The sequence below is a fragment of the Aspergillus viridinutans genome (genome assembly GCF_018404265.1).
Source record: "Aspergillus viridinutans IFM 47045 DNA, scaffold_9, whole genome shotgun sequence".
In the NCBI taxonomy this organism is placed as follows: domain Eukaryota; kingdom Fungi; phylum Ascomycota; class Eurotiomycetes; order Eurotiales; family Aspergillaceae; genus Aspergillus; species Aspergillus viridinutans.
This window is the reverse complement of record NW_025091225.1, coordinates 148,344-169,521: the sequence shown is the minus strand read 5'-3', so window position 1 is coordinate 169,521 and position 21,178 is coordinate 148,344. Positions and strand designations below refer to the sequence as shown.

The 21,178-nt window shown below is 48.6% G+C and overlaps 9 protein-coding genes across 9 annotated transcripts; 6 read left to right on the top strand and 3 right to left on the bottom strand.

Moving 5' to 3' along the window:
* Positions 1-1,466: 1,466 nt before the first annotated feature.
* On the top strand, positions 1,467-2,225 carry Aspvir_009685 (uncharacterized protein; the record flags this gene model as incomplete). Its single annotated transcript, XM_043272823.1, has 1 exon — positions 1,467-2,225. The coding sequence occupies one exon, from the start codon at positions 1,467-1,469 to the stop codon at positions 2,223-2,225; it is 759 nt and encodes a 252-aa protein (XP_043128758.1).
* A 439-nt stretch (positions 2,226-2,664) lies between these two features.
* Positions 2,665-4,482, bottom strand: Aspvir_009684 (AATF family protein; the record flags this gene model as incomplete). The annotated part of the gene is made up of 3 exons (XM_043272822.1): positions 2,665-4,204; positions 4,266-4,368; positions 4,425-4,482. 3 exons carry the CDS (start codon positions 4,480-4,482, stop codon positions 2,665-2,667), a joined length of 1,701 nt encoding a protein of 566 aa, XP_043128757.1.
* Positions 4,483-4,731: 249 nt separating this feature from the next.
* Positions 4,732-5,917, top strand: Aspvir_009683 (Mrp/NBP35 family ATP-binding protein; the record flags this gene model as incomplete). The annotated part of the gene is made up of 4 exons (XM_043272821.1): positions 4,732-4,788; positions 4,840-4,975; positions 5,078-5,197; positions 5,256-5,917. 4 exons carry the CDS (start codon positions 4,732-4,734, stop codon positions 5,915-5,917), a joined length of 975 nt encoding a protein of 324 aa, XP_043128756.1.
* A 3,743-nt stretch (positions 5,918-9,660) lies between these two features.
* On the top strand, positions 9,661-11,174 carry Aspvir_009682 (uncharacterized protein; the record flags this gene model as incomplete). The annotated part of the gene is made up of 4 exons (XM_043272820.1): positions 9,661-9,735; positions 9,785-10,030; positions 10,092-10,304; positions 10,365-11,174. The coding sequence occupies 4 exons, from the start codon at positions 9,661-9,663 to the stop codon at positions 11,172-11,174; spliced, it is 1,344 nt and encodes a 447-aa protein (XP_043128755.1).
* A 975-nt stretch (positions 11,175-12,149) lies between these two features.
* Positions 12,150-13,148, top strand: Aspvir_009681 (DUF3425 domain-containing protein; the record flags this gene model as incomplete). The annotated part of the gene is made up of 1 exon (XM_043272819.1): positions 12,150-13,148. One exon carries the CDS (start codon positions 12,150-12,152, stop codon positions 13,146-13,148), a length of 999 nt encoding a protein of 332 aa, XP_043128754.1.
* Positions 13,149-13,989: 841 nt separating this feature from the next.
* Aspvir_009680 (uncharacterized protein) lies at positions 13,990-15,147 on the bottom strand (the record flags this gene model as incomplete). The annotated part of the gene is made up of 3 exons (XM_043272818.1): positions 13,990-14,026; positions 14,095-14,568; positions 14,645-15,147. 3 exons carry the CDS (start codon positions 15,145-15,147, stop codon positions 13,990-13,992), a joined length of 1,014 nt encoding a protein of 337 aa, XP_043128753.1.
* Positions 15,148-15,809: 662 nt separating this feature from the next.
* On the top strand, positions 15,810-16,837 carry Aspvir_009679 (SDR family NAD(P)-dependent oxidoreductase; the record flags this gene model as incomplete). Its single annotated transcript, XM_043272817.1, has 3 exons — positions 15,810-15,977; positions 16,042-16,350; positions 16,388-16,837. 3 exons carry the CDS (start codon positions 15,810-15,812, stop codon positions 16,835-16,837), a joined length of 927 nt encoding a protein of 308 aa, XP_043128752.1.
* A 580-nt stretch (positions 16,838-17,417) lies between these two features.
* Positions 17,418-18,233, top strand: Aspvir_009678 (uncharacterized protein; the record flags this gene model as incomplete). Its single annotated transcript, XM_043272816.1, has 1 exon — positions 17,418-18,233. One exon carries the CDS (start codon positions 17,418-17,420, stop codon positions 18,231-18,233), a length of 816 nt encoding a protein of 271 aa, XP_043128751.1.
* Positions 18,234-18,548: 315 nt separating this feature from the next.
* Positions 18,549-19,928, bottom strand: Aspvir_009677 (uncharacterized protein; the record flags this gene model as incomplete). The annotated part of the gene is made up of 1 exon (XM_043272815.1): positions 18,549-19,928. One exon carries the CDS (start codon positions 19,926-19,928, stop codon positions 18,549-18,551), a length of 1,380 nt encoding a protein of 459 aa, XP_043128750.1.
* Between the last annotated feature and the right edge of the window lie 1,250 nt (positions 19,929-21,178).

The window sequence follows — 21,178 nt, the reverse complement described above, 5'->3', positions numbered from 1 at the left end:
TAATTTTCTAGGCATTGGTATAAGGGATAAACCTTCATTTTTGAGTTGGCGCGATGAGAACGTCCTCAAGGAATCGCCAGACTGGCTGCGCCTAGCCCATCACTAGTGGCTCATGAGGCATTTGATGATAAAGATCAAGTCCACCAAGGAATGGTTGCTTCCTGGCTGGTGTTTGAGCACTTGAGTGCATGCGCCAATCAACCCCCACGCCCGGCATGCGGTTCAGCAGGGTCTCGAACTATCGCCAAGCCAAGAAAAAGTTCAACACAGAATTTAAGACGTTGATGAGCTCCTCAACTACTAGATACATAATAGTATCAAAAAGTCCCCCTTAACCAGCCTAAAAAAGAGATTCCTTATTTCTAACCCATACCTACCCTTCTCCCTAACCACCGTAATCCCCCTAATGACCCTAATCCTGGGGTTATAAATTTGACAGTTGATTAAAAGTGATCAAAAGTATAGTTAAGACCTTGCTGAACTGCAACCCGAGATTTAGGTAGTAGCTTGGAACCTTAATAAGATGTTCTAGTCTCTAGATAACCTGAGCGGCTGAGCCCTTGCTGAACTGTAAGACGGGTAAAAGCCCCACTTGGCCACGGACCAACGCCAGTTGATAAAAAAAAAGGGGCTGCTCGGAAACTGCCCGATTTCAGAAGCCCAACGAGACAGTTTGACATGCTCAGCTACCAAGGACAAACATGGAAGTCCGGGACCTGATGCGAAAAATCAGCCTATGAGTAGGTGATATACGGAGTACAGTCAGTCAACTTTGGGCTTATACCTTGGAATACAGTGTTTCGCGCACTCATGCAGTGCTTCATTGCGTCGACAGCCAATCCTCACAGCATGAGACTTTTGAAGGAACTAAATCCCTGCTTATTAGCGTGCTATTGGGAATCCAGATTCCGAACGACCAACCTGTAGTGTCCAGTCACGACGATATCGAGTGTGGAGACGCCAAAATACGCTTATCCGGTGGTACACCCGTGGCTTGGGGCCGTGAAACACATTTGCTCTGCAATCAGATCTGGTCTGAGTGAGTGCAAATCGATATGCATGCCTGACAGACTGACAGTCGGATAAGCGATTCGCTCTTAACCACGTGTAGCCATCGGACTTGTTAAGTTTCTCCATGATCTCATTTTATACTCAAAGTGCCGTCTTGTCGGACAACGGCTGAGGAAATGGTATCCTGCAGGCTGCCTTTGCAGGATGCACTAGTGGCCGCCTCATTTCACCCTCGAATGCAAGCAGATTGCAACTGTTGGTTGGTGGCACCTGACTCTTCCTTCGGTAAACCTTGAGGCTGCGCTCAGGAACGCCGACGATCCTGGGCCTTCTTGGCAGCAGCCCATGGGAACGTCGTTCAGAATGGATTTCCTGCATTTTCTACAGTCGAACTCGACCTCTCTTTTCCCTCTCATTTGCAAATGAAAGATCAAACCGGAGTCTCCCCACCAGTTATGGCTCCTTCTTTCCTGAGAAAATTGCGTCTTCACCGCCGTCGCGATGACAACAACATCGTCGAGCCTTCGCAACCGGAAGTCCCAAAAATGCGGGGATCAACAACAGCACTTCCATTGTTGCCCACACACAACAACACGCCCGGAAACAACCAGCATGCAGACGCTTATAAGACAGAGAAGTCTGATGCGGTCTCCGGATTCCACGCTCAGCCTGCCAACGCTTCCAATACCGACACCGACCAATCCCCGCGAGACACTCAAGCCGTTATAGAGCCCAGCGTTGACCCATCAGACCAAGAACCCGCCTTCATCTGGCGGGACATTGAGCCACCGGCGGATCTCAACCCACCACCAGAATTCTTCAACTACGAACTATCACCTACCGAAAAGGACAACCCGCTCTACATGGAGACACAACGGCAGACCTCCGAGGCCGGGAACCCGCTCCCACCATCTAGCCGGCTGCCGAGCGCAGGAACAAATGCTCACTTCTCTGCTGCGCACGAAGAACGAGACGGACAATCCGCTCTGGCGCGTGCAGTTCAAGCGAAACCGCTCGGGATGTCCAGTACTTTACCCGCATACAACGACGTGAGTGGCGCCGTGATCGTGAACGACGAAGGCCTCCCGCACTTTCTGTCGCCGCAGGAGGAGGAGGAACGACAGGTCTTGCTGAGGCGCGCAGTCGAGGAGAGGATGCTGGGGCTTCCGCGCCGGACGAACTTCACCTGGGGGCAATCGCATGGCCCTTCGTAACCGTCTTATTCGCCTGCGAGATACAAATAGTCGACTTGGCTTTATCTCGGACAGACTGGGATTCGGAGTTGAGGGCTTGGGCTTTATTACGTTGACCTTTTTATCTTGCGTTGTACAGCACACCTTGGCGTCTGCATTCTTGTACATACCTTCTTTTGAATTGTGCTCGGTTCAGAGCATTCACGCGTTCGTTTACGAGCCTACGGGCATGTCGGTTGCACCTTGACATGGGAATTCGAGATAATATTTACTCTTAATATGCATTTTAACAGGAGGCTATGGCGGGATGACAATTGCTGACTTGCAAAGCGCTTGCTGGTCCCTGTAGTGAATGGAAAACTATTGACACAACGCCGATATATGTATAAACAATGTCGTACCGCTATATGCAACTTTTGATTGCCCTAGGTATATCCACCAAACTTCACCAAAAAACATCCTAGCTGCGGAACAACCGCAATCCAACCTCCTCGCGGTCCTCATCACTTTCCTCAGCAGCACTGGCATCCTCATCATCCCCCTCCCGCAATAACCCACTCGCCGTCTTCCCAAGCAAGGAGGCAAAGAACTCCTCGCGAGCGGTATTGGTCCACGTGCCGCGGTCCTCAGGCGCCATGAAGTTCTGCAGCTTCTCGTGGACGTCGAACCGCATCTTTCGGCCTTTGGAGGCCCGGGTGTCGACGTCCCGTTTGACCTTGTCCTTGCACATGCCGGTAATAGGGTGGATACCTTGACGGGAAGGCAGCTGGAGGTGTAGGGTGTCGATGCCGTTCGTGATGGCGTCGGACGACGACATGCGCTGTTCGACGAGGTCTCGGAGCAGGGACTGGTAGAAGACGGTGTCGTCGTAGACCGGTTCGGGGTCCTCGTCGGAGGAATTTCTCCGGCGCTTGGCAGCGCGGTCGCCAGTCTCTGAAGCGACCTGCGCGTCGATGACGGCGGTGATGGTTTGTTGACTACTGGCGCTAGCGCCGAGGAGCTTTCCCCGGGCGTTGGGGAGTGAGGCGGTTGAACCGCGGACCTTGAGGGACCACTTGTCGAGCACGGCGCGGCGGTGGGCGACGGCGTCGGACTCGAGATCGGTCATGCGCTTCCACAGGGAATCGGTGGATGTCTCGACGGACACTGCGGAGGGTCGCTTGCGTTTCTTGGAGTCGTCCTGGGTTTGTGCGTCCGCTAGAGCGAGGCGCAGGTCTTCGAGGGTGGACCAAAGGGCGAGCGCGGCGGATTCGGCCGACTTGATGGCTTCGCCGTCGACGTTTGTCTTGTCATCATTTCCCTTTGCGGCGATGGAGAGCTCGTTGATCGCTGTCAAGCCCTTTTGGAATTTGATCCGTGCGTTGAGCAAGGCGTCGAAAGTCGCGCGCTGCTGCTTGACGGCCCGGCCTTTGGCAGCGTCTGCTTTGGCGGCTTGGGAAATGCTGGCTGCGATTGTTTTTTGGTCGGAGGACATGAGTCGGCGCAGTTCCTCGCGATCATCGGATTTGGATGTTTTCTCAAATCGCACTCTTCGGTTGTCCGTTTGCTCGTCCTCGTCGTCGTCTTCATCATTCTCTTCATCATCCTCTTCATCGTCGTCGTCAGAGGGAAATTCTCCGTCCATGTCATCCTCGTCGAATCCATCTTCCGAATCATCCTCGCTCCCTTCAATCTCCTCAGACCCGGCGGTATCCATGCCCTCGCCATCCTCTTCGTCCGACGAAAACTCCAACTCCTTTATCTGCCGCTTGCCATCCTTTCCGGAGCTCCTAGATTTCCGTGGTCGCTCTTCTTCGCTTTCCTCGGATGCGTCCTCGTCCTCGTCGCTTCCTAGCTCGGAATCCTCCTCGTCCTCGTCCTCACTACCATCCTCCTCGTCGCTTGACCGTGCTTTGAAAGGGTCATCGTCGCTCTCGGCTTCAAGCGCGTCGCGGCTGATTTTCGAGCCGGCATATTGTTTTCCGAGGTTTATTGGGTCCTGCTTGCGAAGCCTCGCCTTTCTGGTCGAAGTTAATGCCTTGAAGACAATGATTGCGCGCGGTTGGAAATGTTCGAACTCACCCTACAGCTTGATAATGTTCTCGCCCAGCATTAGGATCAGCAGCTTCGGCACCTTCATCGTCACTGTCTGGCCCAGCGCGCTCCAAGTCTTCGGGGTCGAAATCTGATCGCAGTGTTAACCTTCATTTAAAGAAGACAACCAATTTATCGAGAACCTACCTTTAGGTGTAGGGTCTTCCAGCTCCGCGAGCCGTTCTGCAAGAGTTTTTTGCGCCATTTTTGCGCCTTGGACAAGTCGAAGGTACGAAGGTTGTTGTCAATAAGTTTTGGCCGCGATAATTTTTTATTTTTTCTGCCCGTGATACTTTTTGACAGGCGGAATGCGGTATCCGGACAAACTTCCCATTTCAGGGTTGGAGCTGGTCCGATTGGGAACGTTGCTCCAGGCGGTGTACTTTTCTCTGGCAGTAAATGATGTCGATTGTTGCTCCTCTCTGAAATACTGTATCTGCCATCAACGGCAACTATGTTACAAAAGAGACTATTTTCGGCTCTTCGAGCTCTTCAACATGAGAATCCTTTGGTAAATAGCCCCTTGGGTGACTTGGCTGGCTGTGAATATTAATGTTAGCAGGGTCTTCCGCGATCCGGCACACCACCGTCATTCCCGCGCCGCCGGGGGTTACCAGAAAAGCGCAAGATCCGTGATGTCAAAAAAGTGATTGCGGTATCATCGGCAAAGGGTGGTGTTGGCAAATCTACCATTGCAGGTATGGAATTTTTGTCTTAGGTACCATTCTGATATCTTATATCAGCAGTTGATGAACCTCTATGCGTGATATTTCAGTAGATCTCTGACTTCTCTGCGCCAGTGAATCTCGCTTTATCTTTAGCTCGCCGTGGGATTCGTACAGGTATCTTGGATACCGATATCTTTGGGCCATCGATCCCAACTCTTCTCAACCTGTCTGGTGAACCCCGCTTAGACGAAAGTGAGACTGTCATTTGAGGCACATGCCTTTGGAGCGCAAGAGCTAATGGGTGAACTAGACAACTGCCTCGTCCCTCTGACTAACTATGGCTTGAAATCGATGTCAATGGGCTATCTCCTCCCACAGCCGAAAACTGACCCGTCACAACCTGCGGGCAACATTCCCATGGACACCACTCCTATCTCATGGCGTGGTCTGATGGTCACCAAGGCCATGCACCAACTTCTCCATTCCGTCTCCTGGGGCCCTCTAGATGTGCTGGTCCTGGACTTGCCCCCGGGGACTGGTGACGTACAATTAACAATCGGACAAGAGGTCGTCGTAGACGGCGCCCTGATTGTAACCACACCACAGGATATCGCTCTGCGCGACGCCGTCCGCGGCTTTGGGATGTTCGAGAAAATGAATATTCCCGTTCTCGGGATGGTTCGCAATATGGCCTACTTTGCGTGCCCGCAGTGCGGTCATCAAACGAAGATCTTTTCCCATGGTGAAAGTCATGGCCATGGCTCGGAGGACTCGGGCGTGGTTGCCGAGTGCAAGCGCTTAGGCGTCGAATTCCTCGGGGATATCCCTCTCGACGCTAAAGTCTGCGAGGACGCTGACCGCGGAGTACCTACGGTTGTATCAGAGGAGAGTGACGAGCGCAGCATAAGGCGCAAGGCTTTCCTTGACGTTGCCGAAAAGGTTGCGCGGAAGATTGGTCTGGAGTGGAGTTGATGGTAACTGCCATGTAATCTGTATAATAAATATACCCGAATGTCTTCTTCCTATGAGATATACCGATGACCTGTTTCTTTATATTGTCATAACTAAACGTCAAAACGCCTCGCTGGCTCTTCGTCGTTTCAGCCACGAAAATATATCGATTCTGGCGCTCGAAAGTAATTACTGACGTTGACTCTCTTTAGTTCAGCTCAATCTTCACCATGCCGAACCCTACCAAGTTCCTGACTTGTCTAACCACTTATGCATAACTCTTTCCTCATCCTATGCCGTTCAGTAAACCACTCTAGGACTCATCGCCATGCTCCCTATCCCGCTCTACTGGCACCCTACAGGGCTAACCGGGGAAGTTTGCAACCGCTCGAAGATTGGACTTTCTGTGAACTTTGTCAACCGACGCCAAAAGAAGCCTTACATGAGGCCAGGCCGATCCTCCCATTGAGCATCCAACAACGGCATCACCCTCTTCGAGCGGGGTGCAATTCAAGGTATAACCACCAGAAGTGCAAAAACAGAGGAAGAACAGCAGCCTTGATAACTGGGGTTGCTATAGACAGGATCAGAAACATACAATGGATGTATATGCTGCTCACCCCTCCTAGCATCTATTCTCTTGACACCTTCCTGCCTAAGCTTTGGGCCTCTAGGTGAAGGTTCAGGTGCCTGAATATTCTCCACTTAAGCTACTAAGAAGTTACACTTTGACATATGGGCGAATAATAGTCTTAGATGGGAATCAGTCATCTAAATCTCATAATGTGTCAGTCGTACTCTTCTTCTCTCTTTCATACTCAAAGTAACTAAGATGATATAGCATCTGCTGTGCTTGTGATACAAATCTAAGACACCTTATTAGGCCAGTGTGATATGCATTGCACTCCATGGGAGAGTAGATTATCAATCCGGGAAAGGGAATATCAGGGGTACTTTTTCGCCTCTATAGACTTTTGCAACTGCAGCTCCAGTAACTTCCACTATATGCTTGTGGCTGCCATGGGAATGATTTGTTTTGTTCTTATAAGCCTCTTTCGTTATCTGCATTGCCACAAAAGTTCCTTTGAAGGAGAAATACCATACATGACTTGTGGTTCTTCGAACTGCCTGGCCTTTTCAAAGTCAACGCGAATATTAGATAAAGCCCACTTTCGAATCCATATATTACTGGCTGTAGTCTAGACCGTGTCAAAGCAGGGAGCTACGGCATTTATGATCACCTTCTGGTAAGTATCGCAAACCCCAGGCAAATCTGGAGAGTTGCACCAAACTCGATCAGATGTATCACCTGGCCTTACGCCAGGTAATTGGCAACAGTGGCTCTCATCCATAAAGCGGCAAGTCTTACGGGGCGCATATTACTTCTGGCCGCGTTGACAATACTGGCTTAAGTGCTGCCGAACGGACGGGAAGCCCTGTTTTCCACACCCTATGGTCATATGTGCTGGTTTGACTGACAATAGAGATTCATATGGGAATCCAAAGAAGTATGTAGATAGCATTGTCAACCATCGGAGTGATGCTTGCTCGAACGATTCAGGCTAATGGTATTGACTATCTGTTAATAGACGGTCCCGACTGTTAGGTGCTGCACCTAAGAAAGTCATCAATCCCCCCTTTCCTGTTGTCCTATCTGTTTTCACCTCAGTAACAGGAAATAATGATATCCCAACGAAAAGTCGATAGTCAGATATGCGTATGGTAGTTGGAACCTGAGACATCTGTTATTCGGGACTCGTCTGACCCTAGAAAACCTTTCCGGAGGAATTCATTAACCCACACCTTTGGACCTTCGCCAACCGTGGGTAGATCGGACGGCTTCTCAGGGCGAGCATGCCTCGGCCTGGAATCTCCTCGGCTTGCGTATTTGTGACAACAACTCAAGATCCGTGAAAGACGAGGACAAAGCAGTACGCGCTGTATGTTTGGATGATGATGTAGTGGTGTGGTGAATTTAGAAATATCAAAGGTGCATGTTTCGTCTCCTGATCTTAATCACTCTGCGAGGCATCCTGTCCGTGGAGTATGTTCCTTAAAAACGTAGTAACAACCGACAAAAGGGGGGGCCAGTGATGTGTCCATAGTCTGATTTGAACTGGTGAGACGGTCGAGAAGCAGGATGAAAGGCAGACTCATTATATCGTCTTCTTGCTAGAGATTATCCCATCCAGAACTCGGATTCAGCACTCTTACCTCAGTCTGAAAGGCTTTATCTTTGAGCTGTGACGGTCCACAGGCAAGTCAACAAGCTTTGGTGAACCATTTATGCTTCTTGGCGGTATTGAATTCAATGCAGCCAGGAAATTGAGATTGATTCTTTGGTTTTCTCCAGAGTTTGGCGCAGACTTCGACTGAGAACATAGTTGCAACGCCGCGACCGAATTGGCAACGAAAATTTGCCAGGGGAAGCATAGTAGAAAGTGTATTGGTTACATCCTATCGAAGTGGACTTTGGCTCTGCCAATGGGCTGTATGGCACCAAAGGACATTCTTTGAGGTTGAAAAATGAGCGCGTATTCCCGAGGCTGTGATACCAAGGTTGGACTCCGAGTCTTAGCCTTTTGAAATGGCTATATGATTGATGCCTGTTCTTAGAATAGGAGGTTTTAATGTAGTAGTCTATAAGGAGGAGTGTCTCTCCGTTGGTGTACTTATCTCATAGCAAGCCCTGCTGAACACAGTATGTTTACTATCCACCTGTGACCTTCTGCTCATGGACCGCCTAAAGCCAGATCATATAAGCCAAGAGCACATAACTCCTATTCAATGTCCATGATAGAACAACGCCAAGCAATGTGAGACGATACTCAGTAGGTGTGATACACAAACGAAATACACCATCCCCCTTAATTATAAGGTAGTTGTGACTTTCCGCCCACCATCTGTCCGTTGTCGAATTGCAGCGCAAGGATATCACGGTCTGCTGTGTCAAACAAGCTAGACACCAGGTAGCAGACTTGTGTCCTCTGATATGGAAGCAATCCACGGACAGGTCGCCCTGTCCATCTACGCGTTGGTGGATAAGGCTCAAAAGCCGATTCCACAGCTCTGTGACTCCCTCCTGCTCCTCTCCTGCAGACTGCTGTTTTGAACCCTGGTACTCAACCACAACGTGGAACTCGTCCATAAATCCCTTGCCGCGAGGATTAGGTCGAAGTACCGATCCCAGACTTGGCGAGGATCCTCGTCAATGAGCATGAGGACGACAGTCTCATCTTCTATGACAACGTCAGTGTCCAACGAGGGGAGTCCATGACTGAGCTCCTGGACCATCCTCCATAATTGATTGGGCGGGGTGTCTGGCGGAGTAGGGTAAACTTGCGCCTGGCTAACGGCGTGTAGCCTGTTGGGGAGCTGGGCCAGGTCAAAATAGGACAAAATCAATACCCCCTGAGGTTAGTAGGCCATAGCCGCTGAGGATAGAAGATATCCGCTACTACCCTACCGGTACCCTTTAACTAACCATGGGCATTTCTAAAGTATTATTCCCGTCGATGCGGTCACGAATCTGCAGCCTACAAAAATCAGCCAATTGGCTGTTTCAAACCTTCTGTGCAAACTGTAAGTAGACAAAAGCTGTATACAATCAATGCAGCCGAGGCCCAACTTCGGCCACAGTTCCTCGGCAGTTCAAACATTATATCATCTTCAATGATACTACATACACCTTCTCTTTGTCCCTTACATTCTCTCTCCCACGCCTTGCTCTTGACTCCTTACTTCTTACTCTTATCTTCATCAAAATGCCAGCCTCGTCTCACATACCTCTCATCGTTCAGCCCTTCGTCAGCGACCGGGCCAAACATACCCTCGATTTGGTATTCTTCCATCTATTTCACCCACTTTACAATATAATAACTCAATCAGGTCGAACAATTTGTCGATAATGACTGTATCCCAGCCGAACCCCTCTTTCAGGCCCAACTCGGGCAGGGCGAGCGACGATGGACCACCAACCCAGTCATCATGGACTCTCTCAAAGCCAAGGCGCGCTCCCTCGGCCTGTGGAACATGTTTCTGCCCAAGAACCGCTTCTCTGAGGGCGCTGGGTTCACCAATCTCGAATATGGATTGATGGCTGAATACCTCGGCAAGAGCAAATTGGCCTCTGAGGTCGGTCATTCTCATCAGCCCTTTCTCTGAGAACTCGGACCAAGACTAACCATCAGGTCAGGCCACGAATAATGCTGCCCCCGATACTGGTAACATGGAGGTACTGGCCAAGTACGGCAACGAAGCCCAGAAGCGCGAATGGTTGGTGCCTTTGCTGGAGGGCAAGATCCGCTCAGCCTTCCTCATGACTGAACCAGAGGTCGCATCTAGTGACGCCACCAACATCCAATTAAGCATCCGCCGGGAGGGCAACGAATATGTGCTGAATGGATCGGTAATTTTCTTTATCCTATACCCGCATATAGATGTAGACCTGTACTAATGGAAATTGAAGAAATGGTGGTCCTCAGGCGCAGGTGACCCCCGCTGCCAGATCTACCTCGTGATGGGTAGATCTGATCCCTCCCAGCAGGATCCATATCGTCAGCAGTCTGTCATCCTCGTTCCAGCCAACACTGCCGGCATCACCGTGCATCGCATGTTGTCTGTCTATGGTTATGAGGATGCTCCGCACGGCCACGGCCAGATCACATTTGAGAATGTGCGTGTCCCAGTGTCCGCCATGGTGCTTGGCGAGGGCCGTGGCTTTGAGATTATCCAGGGCCGCCTAGGCCCTGGTCGCATCCACATCGCCATGCGAACTATTGGTGCCTCAGAAAGGGCTCTTGAGTGGCTGATTGCCCGCATCAACGACGACAGGAGGAAGACCTTCGGTCAGAACCTCTCTGCCCACGGTGTCATCCTTGAGTGGGTTGCCCGTTCGCGTATTGAGATTGACGCTGCTCGCCTCATCGTCCTCAACGCCGCTATTAAGATTGACCAGGGCGATGCTAAGTCTGCTCTCAAGGAGATCGCGCAGGCCAAGGTCCTTGTGCCCCAAACTGCCCTGGCCGTCATTGACCGTGCTATCCAGGCCTATGGAGCCGCTGGTGTCTGCCAGGATACTCCCCTTGCTCATATGTGGGCTATGAGCCGTGCCCTGCGGATTGCTGATGGGCCGGACGAGGTCCATCTGCTGCAGCTCGGCCGTCGCGAGAATCGTGCTCGCAAGGACGCCATCATCGCAAAGATGGACTGGCAACGCACCGAGGCACAGCGCTTGTTGGTGGTCGCCGGGTTTTCCCCGACCAAGAGCCATCTGTAGGATACTCTATTCTAGATATATTATGGAGAAATGGGTTTACATTGGTCAATCGAATTTAGGAGCTTATAGCCTATACGAATTCTGGTCAGGTCCAGTAAAACATAATACCAACTCCTAGCACACTTTATAAGCATATGTAGGGTCCAATAATTGTCCACTTAGATTGATTGGTTAATATACTGGTGTTCTGGTCGAACAAATTATTTGTAAAGTAATATATCGGTAGGTAGCAGGGGTAGCCACTCGCTGGAATCGATCGGGATTCGGGACACACCTTTTGCAATAAAAGTAAGAGTGTCCCCCTATCAATTCCCGCCACTGGCTTGGAAATTACGTTATCACTTCCCGCCACGGAGCAGGAATTAGTAATATCAGCCTGACTTCCAGCATGCTTCGGGGAACCCCCCACACTCTCTTCTTCATCTGGAGAGGATCCTATAACAGAGCTCGCACAATTTTGTCTGGGCAGTACAATCATGCCGAAGAGACTAAACCCCGCGGCTGAGAAAATAAACAGCCAAAATGCCGGCCGATGCCGAGTGTCACGTCACCGGCCGCCAATATCTGAACGCAGGCGCGAGCAAAACCGAATAGCGCAGAGGACCTATCGTTAGTTCTCCTTTAAATAGACGAGCTGATTGACTCTTGTCTACCCCTTACTTTCTATGCACTGGTGTGACTGATGTATTGTCAGGAGACAAGAAAAAGAGGTACCTGCAGCGACTTGAAGTTATTGCTATGAGAGCGGGGACCGCTCCTACGCCGCCGTCCTCGCATAATGACGAATCACCGGGACAGAGATATCCGAGGAATGATCACAGTTCTAGGAGGAGTCCGGCGTTCAATAATGATATATGTGCGGAAGGTGGTCACCATGACCTAAGCCCTCAGCCCTGTTCCCTTGTCAATCATGAAGTTGGAAACGAGCTGGATCTTCCTAGCTGTCCATCTGGGTTTCCACGATATGATCAGACAATGGGTGAATCAGTTAATGAATTTGAACGTGGCGTAAATTTCTTGGGTGAAAATCCGGTATTTCCACCCCCGGCCGATCTCACTCTAGCGCTTGACTTGGACAACATTTCCGGTTGGAGACCGAGCAACACAGGTCATTACATTAGTGGAACTTCAGAGGATGAATCCGCAGGGAACCATGAGAACAACCAGCAAGCTCTGGCACGGTCTGCCGTTCAAGCTCCTTTCGGCTCCAGCAGATTGAGCGATGTTTTGTTGTCTGAGGATCGTGTGAGCCAAAAGTACACCCTTGAAGATATCATGATCGCGGGAATACACGCCCTCTCGGAGAGAGAAAACCAGCCAATGAGTGACACACGGCCTAATAGCCCGTCAACAACGGTCGCGGGAAATGACACTCGACAGAACCTAGTCCCAACGGCAGATGTGGAACACTGCTACATCCCGGACATACATCTGAACACGATTCAACTCACCGCCATGTCATTTGTCGCAGCATGCTTTGCCAACGCGGCTATGCTTGGGCTATCACCGGAGACTTTGTGGAGCAGAACGTCGCAGTCACCCTTTTACCAGGCGCAGATGGACAATTGTCCATTCGGAACAGTGAATACGGGACAATTTGCCCATCTCAAGCCCCTGCTTCGACCCTCTAGCACGCAACTGACCCACCCTCATCATCCATATCTCGACATTCTCCCATTTCCTGCTTTCCGAAATCGAATTATTCAGCTCCTTCAGGTTCAGCCCCCGCCCATTGACTCTGAGAGGCTCTGTCAGGATTTGCAAAGCGATGGACTCATTTGTTGGGGTTCGACGAAGAGAGATGGACGGGATACAGTAGGTTCAGGAGCACCCTGGGACATCCGAAGTTGGGAGATAAAACCGTGGTTTCTGAAAAAGTGGTGGTTATTGTTCGATGGGCCTGATGGTGAAATGTATCAACACAGTCGGTGGTGGTCTGAGCTGAGGGGTGAAAAGTCCTCATACCCTTGGTAAGAGGATATGTTCAGATAATCCGACTAAAAGATAGGATGAATAGTGGCTTTATCGTCCTTATGGATACGATGCCTCGCATACGGTCGTATATCACTCACTATTCATGATCCCTTGGTCCTCTTGCTTCGCATGTTGATGTATATACGGTTGGTTATATACTTTGTGAACGCAGTGCTAAGTGGTGGTTGACAAAATTATATACCCAGTTGACACTCATAGTTGCCATAGAATCCTGTGTAGTCCCATGAAGCAAATCAGCGGAATTCCACGCAATAGTTCGGGCCAAAGTGAAAAACCACGTTATATGCATTTAGCAGTCGTTTTGATAAAGATATCTTCTTCAATTGCTGCCAATTTATGGCTGTTTTTGCGAAGAATCGAGCTTCTGATCGTGGATGGATTCCTTTGAGCCGATCAACAAGGGTAGATTTAGGCACTGCAGCAAGCCTTGATCGAAATTATTAACAATTTTTGGTTGTAAGTAACCATGGGTTTCTTGCGAAGGTGCTTTTCCACAAAAGAGACAAGCCAACAACAGTGTACAATAACTAAAAATCAAAGATCCTTGACGGTGAGTACTGTACTGACTAGTTTTGGCACTTGAGTCTACTTTATACCTGTACAATCACTGAGCGTACAGGGTTACATTAACAACCAAACGTATAATAAATCAGAGTGGCATATGTAATTGGTTGGAAATCTCCATTGAAAGTAGTCAGGTGAAAAGGGAGCTTTTCCATCGAGCAGGCTTAGTAGTCGGCCCACTGTCATCCTTTGATCAGGAAGAAATGTCCGTCTGATGGGCTCTCAAGTAGAAAACCAGCTCTTTCATTGTTGGTTTTCACAGCTCTGGTGTATCAGCAAATGATTCATCCCACCTATTGCATCAAATTTATTAGTGCGAAAAGGAAGAACATTTCGAATGTCAGGGACTCAGGGAACTCACGCAGCATGATATCTTCCGCCAGAGACACCGGCAGCTTCGACAACATCTCGGATCTTTTTGTTTTGTTCCGGAGTAAGGGTAACGGATAAGGCCAGGATATTGGTATCCAAATTTCTCGGCTTCGTCGTGCCAGGAATTGGGATAATATCATCGCCTTGAGCTAAAAGCCATGCAAGAGCCAAAGTGCTAGTACTGATATCCATGGACTTGGCGATCTCCTCCAAAGCTTCCACAATCTTTAGGTTCTTAGGGAAATTCTCAGGCGAAAACCTCGGTAGGAAACGACGGATATCCCCTTCAGGGAAATCATTCGAGGATTTCAGTTGTCCTGTCAGGAAACCCCGTCCAAGAGGTGCATAGCAGACTACTGCCACACCGAGTTCGCGACATGCGGCCAGCAGGCCGTTTTGTTCAATGTCGAGACTGAAGGGGTTGTATTCTACCTGGACAGCGGCGATGTGGTGGATCTTGCACCTGTGGTTCCCACAACATTATTAGTGTTGAACGTTGAATTCGCAGTAATTGGTGTAAATTGTAATGGTTCACTTACGCGCGACGCAGGGTGTTCGCAGAACATTCAGACAACCCCAAGTACTTGATCTTCCCCTCGTTCTTCAGCTCAACCATAGCAGCGACTGTCTTCTCAATCGGAGTGACCTTATCCAAGCGATGAATGTAATACAGGTCAACACATTCAAGACCCAGTCTGTTCAGACTCCGTTCACAAGCACCTTTGATGTATTCAGGGTCGCTCCTGACCAGAGGATTCCCTGCGTCATCAACGCCACTACCACCCTTAGTAGCGAGGAAAATGTCATTCCGTTTTCCAGTTTTGGCGAACCATTTCCCAAGCAGGTCCTCGCTGTCTCCATACACATCGGAAGTATCCCAGTTAAGTATGCCACTGCTGTGGACATAATCCAAAAATTGAAGACGCTCTTCATCGGATGCAGCCGGCGCGTAGTACGCTGAAAGCCCCATGGCACCGTATCCTAGGGCTGTGACTTGGGGGCCATTTCGGCCAAGCTGGCGGGTGGGGAGTTTGGGAGCCATGTTGTCTTTGTGGCAATGAAAGAGGGAAGAGGGAAGATGGTGGAATATTAAGAACTACCTGCACTATAAATATTCGTCACGCTCACTTAGTGTGATTTAACTAATTCAATAGCCTTGTTGCAAGGGGACCTTTAGTCTAGGATGGAGGTCACATAAGCACCATATCTGTGCCATGGTTAATGTCTTCATTTCATCAGCAGGGCTAATAAAGGTGTGGTCAAGGTCAGTGAACCATGGGTTCATGTACCCCTGTCCTAGGATTATGTCTAGGTGTAGATAGTAGCTTACGTGAGAACATATGATGATTACAGGGGTGCTTACTTCAGCACCTTTTGCTTATGGCTGATACAAGTATAAGCAGGCAGGAAAAAAGAGTCATCCAATAGTAGGTGATGTATCTTCAAATAGGGTCACCTATCAATTCCTGCATTCCCATAACTAACATTCAATGCTGACGGCATCATATCTGCTTACATGCAGGTCAATTCTCAGCATTTTGGATGATATCATCGGACCAGAGGATTCATGTTAATAGTTATCTCCTAATTAACATGAAAGTATTAAACAGTCCAATCCTTTCTGAATAAATCCTTCTTCAGATTCGTTAGGTTCACTTGAAATTTACATATGGCCTTCTCATTCTCCCACGTACAAACAACAAAATGACCAATTTAGACGATCTGCCTGACGACTACTATGTCAAACAATCCGCATTCACAAAAGCCCTACACCGAGATATATACCATGCTATCGATCCTCTGAATGAGAAGCTCTCGCAGAAGGGAAAGGTCGTTGTGATTACAGGCGCAAGCCAGGGCATTGGTCAGAAGGTATATAGGCTTCCCGGACTCTGTGTAGCTATTATGTCCAATCCCTGACCCAATAGTTCCACAGGCATTCGCTGCTTCATTTGCAAAAGCAGGTTCAAAGACCTTATACCTCACAGGCCGAAGTGTGGCAAATTTGGAGGAGACGAAGAAATTGGTGTATGGTCTCAATCCGAATGTTGAAGTGGTAGTTAAGGCTGTCGACGTCCAAAATGAGTCCCAAGTCGCAGAGCTTTTCCACCAGATCAAAGCCAACCATGGTAAGGCTGATGTCTTGATTAACAATGCGGGGTGCAATAAAGGAGGCCCGATTGGGAGTACCTCGATCGACGGTATTTGGACGGATTTTGTGAGACTCGCTCTGTTACTGAAGGGAGTATGCTACTACCCGTTGTACTGACTGAATCAAACAGGAAGTAATGGTGAAAGGCACCCTCATGGTAACTCAACACTTCCTTAAGCTTCTTGGGGGGAAGTCATTTGGGTATATCATCAACATCACTAGTGCAGGCGGAGTCTTTTTCACACCCGGGCCGGATAGCTATGGCATGTGCAAGCTGCTGGAACTGCAAATGCAGAGGTACATCGCGGCATTGAACCCGAATGTTCTTGCAACGGCCCTTCACCCTGGTTCAATTCTGACCGAAATCACTGCACCTGCATTTATCCGGATGTCCAAGGATACCTTTGACTTGGCTGGCGGGACTGCGCTTTGGCTGGCCACTGAAGAAGCTCGATTCATGAACAGCCGGTATATGAGCGTGAATTGGGATGTGGAGGAGCTGGTGGAACGCCAGAAAGAGATTGTTGAGAAGAACTTGTTGACGATGGAATTGAAGGGTCACTTTGGAGGCTTAATTTGAGGATGTGGAGGCGAAGAAAGTGGTGTGAACAATTCAGTATATTTCCAGGAAAGCAGAAAAAAATAGGGAACCAGTGCATTTGAGGTGACAATCTATAATTTCCCAGAATGAGCCAGCAGTATGTTCATCTTGACAGAGCAGCATCTTCTTAGATAATCTGCTTCAATAAATAATCAGATATTCCTCTATATTAAGATTTAACTACTAGGGCCAGTGGTGTGTAATGAGCCAGAGTAAGCTGTCTGTTTGGGCTGACGAGAGCATAGAGAAGTTAACTTAGAAGTATACTTGTTAATAATCAAAGCCCTAACTTATGTTACCATATTACGTGAATGTCCAAAACAGTCTATAAGCAGGTATTATATTAGGTTCATTTGTCAAACTATATAATCGTCAAATCCAATTGCATTTTGAGTTTTGATAAGTACCAGCTCGTCTGAATCTTCTTGGTGGTTGTATTATACCTGCAGTATACGGAAGTTGCCTAGTAGGTATATCCTGATATGAATGTTCGAGTTCTTGTTGCTAATAAGATCCCAGCATTTGGTCCCATTACTAAAGTGCAACTGAATTGTCCAGCATGGTCACCGTTGCAGTGGCCGGTGGGGGGAGCGGAATAGGATTAGACATTGTCCAAGCCGTCCTTGACGCAAAGAAACACGACGTGATTGTTCTTTCACGGTCAGACCAGCCACACCTGTCATCTCAAGGAGCTGATGTCCGCGTTGTTGGTTATGGATCGGCCGAAGATGTCAGGGAATCACTGAGAGGAGTGCACACAGTGATCAGCTGCATTGCTGCATATGGAAGTAACTCGACCACCTCTGAGCTGGCCCTCTTGGAAGCTGCGAAACAAGCGGGTGTGGCTCGTTTTGTGCCGTCGGAATGGAATAGTGACTGCTATGATGTTGTCGATCTCTACTCTGGCAAGGGTATTGTTTGGAAAGCCGTCCAGTCTTCAGGGCTAGAATATACTCGGTTTATTAATGGTCTCTGGATGAACGTATTCGGGCCCGGCTGCGTCAGGGATGAAGAGGAAGCTCTTGGGGCTTATAAAGGGCGCCCACCATTTGCTATTGACTTGAAAGCGGGCACGGCGATAATTACAGGCGATGCGTCTCAGATGGTGGTAATCTCAAAAACGCAAGATATTGGCCGGTTTGTGGCTGCTGCCCTTGATCTACCTAAATGGGAACCTGAGAGCAGGATTGTTGGTGACAGAATCACGTTTACTGAGGTTGCTGAGCTGGCGAAATCGAGATGTGGAAGAGACATTCAAATTAAGGTCATGCCGACTGAGAATCTTAAAGGACTTCTGCGAGGTAACATGAGCAGTGATGAAAGATTCTATTATCAACTCCTTTTGGCAATTGCCACTGGCCGGATGGACTTTTAGCCTACTTTGAATGACCTCTGTCCCCATATCAAACCTGTTTCTATCAAGGAGTATCTCAGAAGGCATTGGACCAGTGATTAGCGATCTGTGTGCGGGGAACAGAGACATGGCTTTTCGGTAAAGCCAGAATAGCATATGGTCACTACATTCTTAACTAGATTCTAATGGGTTGAAAACCATAATCCGGTGGCCTGATTGTGTTTCTTCGTGACAAATGACGGGCAAAGTTGGGAATTCAACCAGTAAGTAGCCCCTATTCTTGCAATGTATGCTACCAAGCCACTCGTTCTACCGCAGGTCCCCAGAGATGGGCCATTACCGGCACCGAATGCTGCTGTGGTTGTTCGAGTTACCCTTTTCCATATCCCCGCACTGGGAAAAACGGCAGTCGAGATCTTCGTCCTTTCTCTCACCCATCCTGGAATGATGTTCCTTCTGCTCTTTGAGTAGAGATATATCCAGCGGGTTACGCTGGACTAGCAGTCTTTTCGCCGCGAAATCCGTCCACCAGGAATCATCGTGATCGCGTCTATGCGGAAGTAAATGCCAGTCAGACATACTCCTCATTTCCTCGGGGCTCAGGTCTAGCCACGCGTACAGATCCTGACGCGCAGTCGAACGCTGCTCTCGCTTTAGAAAATCCGAAGCAAGTCTTCTAGACCAAGCCCCGTCTTTGCCTCTAACGAATTCAAAATCTGAGGGCCACTCAGATACCGTCGCTCTCAGATATGTCCCCACCCAGCAGGAGTAGGAGGACGGGGCATCTCCGTACCGCGCCTGATGCCACCATTTATATAACGTAGAGTCGTCACAGCCGAAACCGTAGCAGATAAGAACAGTTGAAAGAACCATAATCACCACCACGTATAGTTGGGTTGCTAACTGAGCCATACCCAGTGTGACGATATGTACGCAAAATGCAACCCATCCCACCCATTGCGCCAACCGATAAACCCAAGGTGACGATGGGGTGGTGTCTGTCACAAATACTGGACGGATGAGGTGCTCTGGCATAAACATCGTCACGAGTCTAGAGTCGGGCAAGTCGATAAGAACTTTGACGAGTTCCGGTCGCCATTTTCTTGAATCCTTTTCCGGCTTAGGAGCGCTGCGGTCGTTCTTGATGTTCTTTTCCCATTCTTCCAAGGCCCCCGCGAATGTGGTAGGAAGCGGTCGCGCTGCTTTCACTTCTCTATCAATCGCATTTCGATGCGATTGTAGTAAATAGGACCGGACAGCTGTCAAAAAGACCAGCGCTGTAGCATTGGCAAACCCATACCAGTCGCTCGCAAGTATAGTCATCGCAATAAGTAGGCCAGTCACGGCGAAGGATATAATAACGGCGACGATGAAATTTCCCCAGGATTTTCGTGGAATCGCCTGGACTTCCCAATACACCAGGCTCCGTGACCTTTCAAAGTCCTGCGTTTGCATCCACCTCGTGAACCAGGAAGCGATGTTCCCTGTGACAATTCCGCTGGAGACATTGTATAAAGTGAAAGACGCTTGTTTGGACCTAAAACGGTCACCTGCGAAAACGAATCCTGCAAGTAATGGCATAAACTCCATCCAGTAACTCGGTGCTAATCGGCCGACAGAGGTGTTGACTTCGTCTGCACCGAGTAGCGTTACCAGGCCTAGCGCATCGATCTTGAAGGGGGCCCATGAGGACAGCACTTTCCACGGATATATCATGATGTGTGTCTTGAAACAGTAAATTATATGTAAAACAACAGAGAAGATCACTGATTAAGGGAGTTGTCAGGATCAAAATTTCTGCGAGATTGTCGTGCGGCTGTGTTCTTTTGAGGCATGAAGGTGAGGGGCTGAGCAGGCACCCAGGCTGATTCTTTATTACATAAGAATACATGTCTATTGTAAAATGTTGAGTTGCAGAATTTCTGTGAACACAATTATTGAGAAAATCCATTGATCGAGGCGATTAAAAGGCGATATCAGAACCAGTCATGAGGGAATTCCAAAGCCTGAGTGTCGTACTGAGAGGTTATGTGATGAATATCTTAAGTTGTACTGGTTTACCCACCAAAACTATTGTAGAGAATGCATACTCAAATAGACAAATCAGCCTGACCACTACAGTATACCTCAAATGCACACATTGTCATTCCGGCCGGGCAAACAAGGCATAGATAAATAAATCAACGAAAAAGAAATGAAGCATTATATGTTTTAGCATGGGATTGAAGTGATGATGTTTTCTCAGGCATGTTCAGCCTGATGCTATGAATTATCAACAGCAGCATATTGATGGGACAGTCATGCATAGCCTTCATAAGAAAGTTCTGCCAGGCTCATAGGCCCTTATTCATAAACCACAAGATCCACCTTGCTACGTGGTTGCTGCAGGCTGCTTATTAGGTTTATTATGTTGGTTAAATATGCGGGGGTGTCATATGGGGAACTCACTAGCAGCCTTGTGGCAGTGTCTAGAAGGTTATTCCATAATTTCTGCTTAACACTAAACAAAATCACAATAAATTCTTTGGTATAGTGAAGACAGCAATGGTGAAAATAAAATGCTGTAATCACTGTGTGATGCATAATACAAAAATAAACAATCTTGACAGACTGCTACTTCTGAGCGGCTGCTGGATTACACAAAGATGGAGGGGATCCTCAGCTGAGAGGATAGCAAACTGCATATGCAGATGACTGGCGCGTTTTGGTTTGGATGGATGTGATTTTACATCATTGGGCACTTGAGAACCCACTGGCAAGGCTGATCGCAAGTAAAGCACATGTCGCATGTGCGGGATCTTTCTCGGGATCCTTCCGTTCATATATACCTTCCATCTAGCGAAGTACATATTGTATTTTATTTCAGTCCTATATCATGTCAAACTTCGATCAGATCGCCCAAGGTACCCATACCAAGAGCCGAGAGCAATTTCTTTCCACAAAATAACTTCGTACGAGGTTCGAAA